This window comes from Acipenser ruthenus, unplaced genomic scaffold (genome assembly GCF_902713425.1).
Source record: "Acipenser ruthenus unplaced genomic scaffold, fAciRut3.2 maternal haplotype, whole genome shotgun sequence".
Classification (NCBI taxonomy): Eukaryota; Metazoa; Chordata; class Actinopteri; order Acipenseriformes; family Acipenseridae; genus Acipenser; species Acipenser ruthenus.
In genome coordinates, this window is record NW_026708104.1 from 1 (window position 1) to 10,292 (window position 10,292).

The 10,292-nt window shown below is 37.8% G+C and overlaps 1 protein-coding gene across 1 annotated transcript; it reads left to right on the forward strand.

Moving 5' to 3' along the window:
* Positions 1–1,534: 1,534 nt before the first annotated feature.
* Positions 1,535–4,317, forward strand: LOC131728838 (high mobility group protein HMGI-C-like). The gene is made up of 2 exons (XM_059019770.1): positions 1,535–2,150; positions 4,087–4,317. Exons 1-2 carry the CDS (start codon positions 2,043–2,045, stop codon positions 4,300–4,302), a joined length of 324 nt encoding a protein of 107 aa, XP_058875753.1. The 5' UTR covers positions 1,535–2,042; the 3' UTR covers positions 4,303–4,317.
* Positions 4,318–10,292: the final 5,975 nt, after the last annotated feature.

Below are 10,292 nucleotides of genomic sequence, written 5' to 3' on the forward strand. Positions count from 1 at the left end.
GTGAAGGGGCTCATCTGTATGAAGAAGGGGCTGATATTATTGGCACAAATAATCAGAGAACAGTTTTTCATAATTACAGTAATTAGGCTACTGTAATCAATTTTTTTAAATAAATAAGTTTTTTTTTTTGTTTTTTTTTTGCATTTAATAATGAGCAAATCCAAACATAATATTATAGCCTATAACTGGTTGTCTGTTTCCAGTTCAAGTTTGCACAGAAATAATGTATAATTAACGGTAAATGTATTTTTTGACAATAGCAAAACACCCATCAGATCGCAATTGATTGCACCTGTACCAGAATATGACAGGTACCACTTTCAACCTGACAGTGTAGCACATTCAACCTGACAGTATAGCACATTCAACCTGACAGTGTACCACTTTCTGACATTACACGGTTCAAGTTTTGGTATGCTGTACCACATTCTGACGATGCAGCACTTTCTAACACTACACCAGTACCTGTAATATCAAGCCTGGGTTTCGCTTGAACATGGAGAAACACAGATATATTTGGAATTTAAGTATGATAATACCTCAGCAAAATGATAATTGTAGACAGCCCCTTCATTTAAGTATGCGCATAGCTCACTATTATTAAACTAACGTATACGATCAGAGCGAACCTCATACACCATAGCGTCAACTGTTGTTTGCCTATTCATTTTGATATCCACTCTATAAATATCAATTCGGGGTTCCATAGTTCGAAGCTCCATACTGGCATTCTGTTTAGGACTGTGGGTTTGTAGTGAACCTAAATAGACATGGTTGGTTGGTGTGTAGCTATTATGGGTGGCTATTGACAGAAATCCAGTCAAAGCTCTATATTCTAAAAATTACACTATTAATCCACGCATGCATGGTTCATCACCGTGCTTTCATTATATAAAAGAAATGTATATTATTTTCAACATGATCACACTGCATTTGTACAAGAACATTATGTCGTTATAGTTACAGCAACAGCTTTAATTTAAATATATTCATAATTAGGAATTCCCTTACACAATATAGCCTGCTGCAGACCCCCCCCCCCCCCCCCCCCCCCCCCCCCCCCCCCCCCCCCCCCCCATACACAGGACCGCTGCACCGGCTGGACTGCAGTCAGTAAGCGTTCACTTTAATAGGCGCTCCCGCTGTAGGTGAGCTGTTTCACGCTACGTTATTTTTAGAATCAATATGACTCTGAGTTCGACTCCGGCGGTGCAGCGCGCTATGGAGTACGCGAATCCCGGGGCTGTCCCTTTAAACCGGCGAGTTCACATCCATTCAAATGAATGGTGCTGCTGGACACGTGAGTGTGTCTCGCTGTGGTCTCTTTCTTTACAGCCGGAGAATTTCTAATGTTTTCTCTGGCTGTGGTCCAACCCCTAGGTTTTTTTTTTCTTTTTTTTTTTTTCGTGGTACCGCCTCCTATATTTTTTTTCACAACCCCTCTCCTATACTTTTCCACCCATCGGGAAAGGTGTTTTTATATATATATATATATATATATATATATATATACCCATCCTCATTCACAGTCCGTGGGCTGGTTTCAAATAATTTTACCAACCCCAGAAAAAAAAAAAATCTTCCCCAAACTCCTATAACACTAGCTGTGGTGATTGTAAGACGTATATCCTATATAGGGTTGTGCATGGTCTAGACTATACGCGCAGTGTCACCGTTTCATTTCACTGTGCTCTGATTTGTAGTGATCCAATCTTAATTCATATTGATCGCTGCCTTTCCATTTACAAAAACAAAGTACCAGCGTCTTTTTTCCATTTTGTACAGCAAAGTACCGCAGCAGCACGTCTGTCCTCTAGCATTTAACATTTCCAAACATTGTTTTGTAGTCCTTCATTTTTTTTTTTTTTTCGTGCTTTTTGATTGTTTGTTTGTTTGTTTGTTTGTTTTAAAATTCCCGAATCTTAAGTTACAAGAGAGGAGATCTCCCCCTCCCGTTTCAGCACCAGGACGTCCGGTGCGTGGTTAGCAGATCTTGTGTGAGTTGTGGAGGTGCTGAAGAATACGATTCTACGAGAGTCACGATGAGTACACGAGGCGAAGCAGCCGGTCAGTCCTCCGCAGCACAGGATCAACCTGCAGCACCGGAGCCTCAGAAGAGAGGTCGGGGCAGACCGAGGAAACAGCAGCAAGTCAGTCTCCTTTCTTTACAAAAAACTAACTAATAAATAATCGATACAATGGAATAGGAACATGCAATTGTCATTACCGCGCGGCAGCACTTGTGGCTTGTGCAGTCCCGCTTCTACTTCTAGCACTACAGGCTGCAATCCTATGCAGTTTATTAATAGCTTGCTATTACTAGTACTATACAAGCGTATTTCTGCCAAGAGGGGACACACAAATAAAGCCGTCTGCTTTCATGCATTGCTGAGATTGTTTTGAATGTGTGAAATTAAACACATTTGCTTCAGGAATAGGCGCCTTTGTTTAAGTACTGTGTACCACGGGGTTAGCTAGCGAGATGCGGGAGTGCTTTCGATGTAACTGTTCTGATCTGGCTACGCTGAGTTTCACTCTGTTAAGATGTCTCTTTGGAAATGTGTTTACAGTGAACCCCAGTACTGAAATATATATGAACTCGTTGTTTTTTTTTTGGTTACGAGTATACTGGCAAAAGTGTCTGTAGTTGCCTAGACTATGCAGTAATGTGAACTTTACAAATATAGATGTTTGTCGTGTCAGATGGTTTTATTAACCTGCTTGCGAATGGTTATTTCTTCATTTTTTATCGATAAAAATGCTTTAATATAATTTGCTTTTGTGCAACCGGTTTGTGTAATTTAGTTTATTGCGCTTTTAAATTTTTAAATTATTATTATTTTTTAATTTCTTTTTTTGCATAAAAAAGGTGCATGGGTTGCTGTTGAAGAAAATACAGTATCTAATTTGCTTTTTTTTTATAAACTTAAACGTTATTTATTTATTTATTTATTTATTTATTTAAAGGTTTATAAACATTATTTACGCGGCTTCACGTCGGTTTTTCAAGGTTTGCTGTTTTAAAAAAAATGGTTTTGGTACAGCGACATTTATTGAACTTTCAAATGCAAACCTGTCTTTATCCATTAATAATAATAATAATAATAATAATAATAATAATAATAATAATAATAATATACTTATTCTATACTTATTCTTAGGCACTTCATTCCAATGTGTTGATATATCCTATGCTAATAACTAACAAGGCTTTTCAACTTTGAAGCTTAAAGAGGGCTTTGACACATTCCCACCACGTCCTGTAGCGAGAGGGAAATGTTTAATATTTATAACTGCAATAATTTTATAGTAGTGATGACTCATTGAACAAGTATTAGGGACCTCACTTGTGAATCACTCACATCCCTTTTTAAATGACTGTATTGTTTATTATCAAACACTAACACCATTTCAAGTTTCTACAGTAACCTGTTAACCACACACACACACACACACACACACACACCCCCACACATACATATGTGTGTTTGTCATGCTTTGCTTAATGTATGTGTGCTGTGCAGTGATATGCTACAAACTGCAAGGCATGACACACTTCAGTTATACACATGCTGAATTCGTGTTCTGGCGAGGGGACAGTTCCACACTAGTTTGTTTCATGTTTCAGATGCACTTCAAGCATGTTTTTAACATGGAAGCATCATCAGGACCCCCTTGGAATTGAGATGAATATCTCAGGGGTTCTGTCCTGGTTGAATAAGTAAATAAATAAATACATTCCAATCAGAAGCATGTGAAACATTTCAGAAAACTATTCATATCCATTTTTATTTGAATGTATGTGGAGAACCAATTTATGTATCCTTCATAGATTACCATTCAACTAAAAAGCCATATACAAAAAAATCAAATAAAAAAAAATCAAAATGTTCACTTTTCATTTCAGTATTTAATGCAGTGGTCTTCCAGTCAGATGCACAGTCTTTCACGTCAAAGATGAACACGCTTCTGAATCAATTACAAATACATTTGATTTGCAGAGTTTCGCAAGGTTTGGTTTTGTGCAGTCCATGGTAATGGCTCACCCAGTACGTATCTCACTGTCACGCTCCTCTCCTTTTATAGGAACCAACTGGCGAGCCTGCTCCTAAACGGCCAAGGGGGAGACCTAAAGGAAGCAAAAACAAAGGCCCCTCCAAAGCAGCTCAGAAGGTGAGATCCAGCTCTCTGGCATTTCCAATCCACTGCTCAGCACAGCCCTCCAAACCATTCCACTCACTCAGCTCACTGTCTTTCCAAATAACAAAAGCCACTTCCTTCCTGGAGCACTGGCGTTCTTAATGGGGGGTTAACACTGGTAACATTTTGTAGTCTTTTTTTAATGTGGGTTAACACTGGTAACATTTTGAAGTCTTTTTTAATGTGGGTTAACACTGGTAACATTTTGTAGTCTTTTGTAATGTGGGTTAACACTGGTAACATTTTGTAGTCTTTTGCACCAAAAAGTTAAACTGTTCCAAAAACAAACAAATGCAATAAATAAATAAATAAACAACGTTTGCACACATATGTTTATATGACTAGTTTGAAAATCAAAATCGAAAAGCTCAGGTGAGAGGTGTATAAAAATGATGAGTATCTTAATTCAATTCTTTATATAAACAAACAAGCAAGCACAAACTAAATAAAATAAGAGGTACTTGCTTGTACCAGTAATCAGTAGACCTGTGGTATGAACTGAGCATTCCTTATCGTTTGTCTAAACCAGGGCTAATTTAATATCTGTTATGATTCAAGCATGATTGTAGAGCTTCGTGATCCAAACAGATTTTTTTGGGGTCTGCTGGAGTCAGACTATTTCTTTGCACATTACACAACTAAATAGTTTTAATTTAAACCCTGTGGTTTGTAAAGTTTATGTGGATCCTTGTAGACAACAATAGCTAAAGAACTTGATTGAAGTGCAGCTGCTGGGGTGTTTTAAAGGCTAGCCCTAATCTGATTTAATTGATAATTTGAGGCGGGCTGTAAAATGGAATATAGCTCATGTTTAGGAGAGGAAAAGGTAAGGCATACATAACAGTGCTGTTGTGGAGAGAGTGACAATGCAGATGATAAGGGAACTACCTCAGCATGAGTTAGAACTCCATGCATACAAGTATTGCTATTGAGTTCTGGGGAGATTAGTTAATGCAGGACACTTAAAGGGCCACTCCAGGTTAGAGATGAAACATTTAAACGTAAGCCTTTTGTTAAAAAACAAAAAAAGTTCTGAATCTTCCTTACCCCTAGAACATGACTAAATTGTTTGCCATTCATCTAATAACTTTGTAAAGTTTGATTTACCTATCACAAAAGCTTTGATTACCCTCCAAGCGCTTTCCCTACTTACACTGTCAGACACACCTCACACCTTTCAGAAAATACGGGAAATACTTCTGTCTTTTTATACAGCATACCATGTAAGGCTTATTCATTTTCAGATTCAATATTTCTTCAAAATGCATTCCACATGCACATCAGTGATGTACACATGTATTCCTATGCAAATACATTTACATATATCAAAAACATGAACAGCACTCACATGATGGAGTTTTTAATTTGCTGCTATGTTTCTGCACACGTTTAAACTTTGAAATGCACAATAGTTCACAGATCTGCCGAATTCCCTGTTGTTACAGAAAAATAAAGTAGCAGTCAATTTATGCTAAATAAAAATCTAAACATTTATGAAATTAAAAGTTAATCAAACAGCCCTAGTTTGGTATTTTTGCAGTCCCCCACCCCCATGCTTTTTCCATGGTTATACTATGCATTTACCATAGTGTACACTGGTTTACCATGTTTATTAATATGCTTTACCATACCCTGCTGTTCTTTACCATGCTTCCCTATGCTTTGCCATGCTTTCACTTTGCTTTATTACACTTTGCTATGCTTTTACTATGGAGAACGTTTATAGGGCAGCAGTGTGGAGTAGTGGTTAGGGCTCTGGACTCTTGACCGGAGGGTTGTTGGTTCAATCCCAGGTGGGGGACACTGCTACTGTACCCTTGAGCAAGGTACTTTACCTATATTGCTCCAGTAAAAACCTAACTGTATAAATGGGTAATTGTATGTAAAAATAATGTGATATCTTGTAACAATTGTAAGTCGCCCTGGATAAGGGCCTCTGCTAAGAAATAAATAAGGGCTTCCATTCTGTTCTCAGTTTTAACACAGCTACTATTGTTTATCATTCTATCTAAGAGCAAGAAAGGTGTGCTCATATCTCCAGCAAACTGGTTGCCTATTAGTTTATAGCTGTGTGTGGGAAGCTTCTTTGGCATTCCTGATGTTGTTGGTTTGAAGTATTGTACTGGATGTGCCTTTAGGCCCTGGGCAGGTTTGGATATGATAATTTGTTTCAGCTTTCCTCCACTCACAAAGGTAGAATGGTGATGATACATGCTTTTCTTTTCAGTGAAGTGTCTGAAATCATATTACTGAACACCCATTTTGGGAAATGATTTCACAGTTAATTAACAGTAGAACCGTCATGCGGGTCAGTGTGACCCATTGTGCATTTTAAATGTTAATTACTCTTCCGTTGTAAATCGTATGTGCATGTCCATTTTTGACTTTTCCTAAATATATGAATTAAATATCCTGATGACGTTTGATCAATACTCTATCAAAGTAAAACAAAAACTTACAGTGGCACAAGTACAATTTAAGACGCAGCCCAAATTTAAAAAATAAAACATCAAATAAATCTGCATTTACAAAGGTACAACCTCAATTACGCTGTTGTATTGTTTAAAACTGACACAAAACTGTAGATTAACCACAGAGCTTGTTTATTGTGCTGTGAACTGTATAATACTTAAGATAGCGTCTCTGTCATACACACACCTCTCACTCACTTACAGCATCATGCATCCTGGCAACAGCAAGCACGACACAACACTCCACTACATCAGGCACCATGTAACCCAGCAACCACCACAGCATTGACCGCATTGCAAACACAACAGTCAGAAAGGTATGCACAGTACCAACCGAACATAACATACGCATATGGAGATTAGTCACACCTGTTTTGCTCCCAATTTGTGAACTGTGGTATTGCTTGGCATGTCGAAAAAAATGGGGGTCTGATCAGTATTTCCGATCTGGCCAAGCTGGTACTGTTTGTTAGAAATGCTGAAATTGTAAAGCTTCTCTTCGAATTTCTCAGGAAGCTAATGACATTTCTTTTAAAATGGCTGCCTGTAATTCATGAGTGATTTGAGATCGGGCATTGTTTTGGTTCGTCTTTTCTCAGCAGTAAGTCACGTTGCTGCTTGTGTATTTCGGCAGTGACGTGTTTTGTTGGCAATTGTAATACACGCATAACTATGCTGTACTCAAATTTAAGAGAAGATTTGAGAAGCAAAAAATGGTTCAAAAAGTAAATTTGAAGGAATATGGTAAGTACAATGTCCCCGTCAGTCACTGCGTGTATAATTGTACCATGTTCATTTTCCTATCTGTATCTATTTTATAATACATATATGTTTTTTTCAAAGTTGTGGCAGGGCAACTTCTCAAACTCCATATACTTCACACAAACAAACTGTTTTAAAAAATAATTGTGATCAAAGGGGATATTATCAAAGTAAGTTTCAGTTGCCAATGTTCAATTGTGTAATAAAACTGTCCCCCGGTATTCACAAAGAAAAGAAGCTGCTTTCTGACTGTCCCCCGGTATTCACAAAGAAAAGAAGCTGCTTTCTGACTGTCTCCCAGTATTCACAATGAAAAGAAGCTGCTTTCTGACTGTCCCCCGGTATTCACAAAGAAAAGAAGCTGCTTTCTGACTGTCCCCCGGTATTCACAAAGAAAAGAAGCTGCTTTCTGACTGTCCCCGGTATTCACAAAGAAAAGAAGCTGCTTTCTGACTGTCCCCCGGTATTCACAAAGAAAAGAAGCTGCTTTCTGACTGTCTCCCAGTATTCACAAAGAAAAGAAGCTGCTGTCTGACTGTCCCCCAGTATTCACAAAGAAAAGAAGCTGCTTTCTGACTGTCCCCCGGTATTCACAAAGAAAAGAGCTGCTTTCTGACTGTCCCCCAGTATTCACAAAGAAAAGAAGCTGCTTTCTGACTGTCCCCCAGTTTTCCTCCCAGTATTTACCTGGGAAATGTAATCTTTTCAGTGATTTTCACCAGGTTTCATTTTTTTAACTGAACACTGATACATTCCCAGAAAAATACATAGAAATATAAAAAGAAGTGAACTAGACAAACACAATAAAGGGCAGTACGGATTGAATAAGATGAAGAAGTGAACTAGACAAACACAATAAAGGGCAGTACGGATTGAATAAGATGAAGAAGTGAACTAGACAAACACGATAAAGGGCAGTACGGATTCACACAATCTTGTTTCAGTCTCCTAATCAGTAAAATACAGTAAACACCGCTTACTTTAGGAAACATAAGCAAAACGTTTTTTTTTATTTTTGTTCCAACCATGCCCTGAATTATTGAAACGACCCATTTACACTCCTGACTCGGTTCTAATGCATTAGACTAAATAACTATCTTCCACTTCACGAGTGAAGTTGCTTACCCTTGGTATCCGCTTCGGTCACACATTTGTTATTGAATTTTTTGGAAATTTCAATACAGTTTGTGTGAAGTCTATGGAGTTTGAGAAGTTGACCTGCCAAAACTTTGAAAAAAAAAACCCCAAAACATCTATGCATTAAAAACAGGTATATAGATAGGAAACTTAACACCATACCATTCTGCACCATAACATTCTGCAGTGACTGAAGGGGCTATAGCTGCAGCTGCAAAAGCTACCTGCAAAACAAAAGCTGCAAACCCTGTTATACTGTAGAACGACATTCCCGGGTGCACAAAGGTTGAACCTTGAAGCCTACGTTGCATGTATTTGCCCCCTGTCTGTCCTCTTCACTGTGCACAGGTTCAAAGCAGATTTCTTTTCTCAGCTGGGGCTCACAGAAACCTTTCTTTTCTAAAGTCATAAACGATCTGTAAAGGGCGTCTTTAGTTTTACTGGTCACACTTTATAACTACCGGGAATTAACAGGACTTTATTACGAGTAAATTAATAAGGTAATTAAATGTAATTGTATCCATTTCATGGTACCGCAACCATGAATTCAAATAGAAAAAAAACAAGAGCTGGATCTTACCTGTGAAAAGTAATATATGTGTAATGTCACTGAACTGCTAACATATTAAATACATATTTTGCACATATAAGCAATTTGTTTCGAAGTGCTTTCAGGAGACGGTCCATTTTATTTGTATTTTTGTTTTTATAAATATGTTTTTTTAAGAGTTTTTGAAAACTTCTCTAAAGCTTTTCTCTATCTCTAACTCCTATTTAAAAAAAATAAATAAATAATAATAAAAAAAAAAGTTGTGAACATTTGAATAAATGCCAAGCCTTATTTAGTTTGTAAAGAAATAAATATAAACAGGTTTTAAAAAAGTTTTTATGGAAAGGAACGTCAGTAATGCATCAGAATGTGTTATTAAGCTTAATGGAAGTTTAAATAGGCTTATTTCTACAGCCCCGCTATCCGCGATGCCCATGAAATGAAGTCTTGTATTAATAGTTATTTAAAACTTATATATTAAACTTCTTGTCATTATGGGACCTTGCCTCCTTCAAAGGCAAAGCCACACAAGGTAGTGCTGAGCTGTTGAGCTCAGCCATGCTGGAAGTGTTGGTATGTTCACACAATGGTGTGTGGCCCAGTGCTTCATGAAGCCAGCTCTTTGGAATGCACTAAAGTCTTCACAACATATAAGATAAACGGGAGCCTTACTAGAACCAGCCGAGCAGACATGCTAAAGGTACTCATGATTCATTGATTGGGTGTTTGCTTGCAGACCATTACACCTCCCAATTAAAAATGTATTATCTAAACTAAAGACTAAAGCCAGAAATAGCCTGGCCAAGACCTGGGGCTTTGTTTTGTCACAATGTGTAAACAGCGCTAAATCAGGGGAGACAGACGTGTGGCCTGGGATCCGCTCTGTGGTTGAATGCTCACAATTCCTCGGTGCATGGTGTGCTGTTTTTTTATTTTTTTTTTGTAAGGGCTCTAGTAAACTGTCCTTGGGGCATTTGAAAACAAACTGTGCTTGTTAGGAAATGGGTAATGTGAAACTTGACAGTGCGCACAGAACTTAGGAAAAGGCAATGAAGACAGCGAGAACACTCACGATCCTCCTTTTTCTTTTTCTTTTTGGAAGCAAATGTAGATGCAAAAGCTTAGTTGAATGATTTCATTAACAACAGTAAGGAAGAGTATCATAAATATTA

Bases quoted from the DNA above. Each gene is read 5' to 3' on its own strand.
- LOC131728838 (XM_059019770.1), top strand. From the start codon at position 2,043: ATGAGTACACGAGGCGAAGCAGCCGGTCAGTCCTCCGCAGCACAGGAT. The intron at 2,151-4,086 runs GTCAGTCTCCTT...CTCCTTTTATAG, and splicing joins GACCGAGGAAACAGCAGCAA to GAACCAACTGGCGAGCCTGC.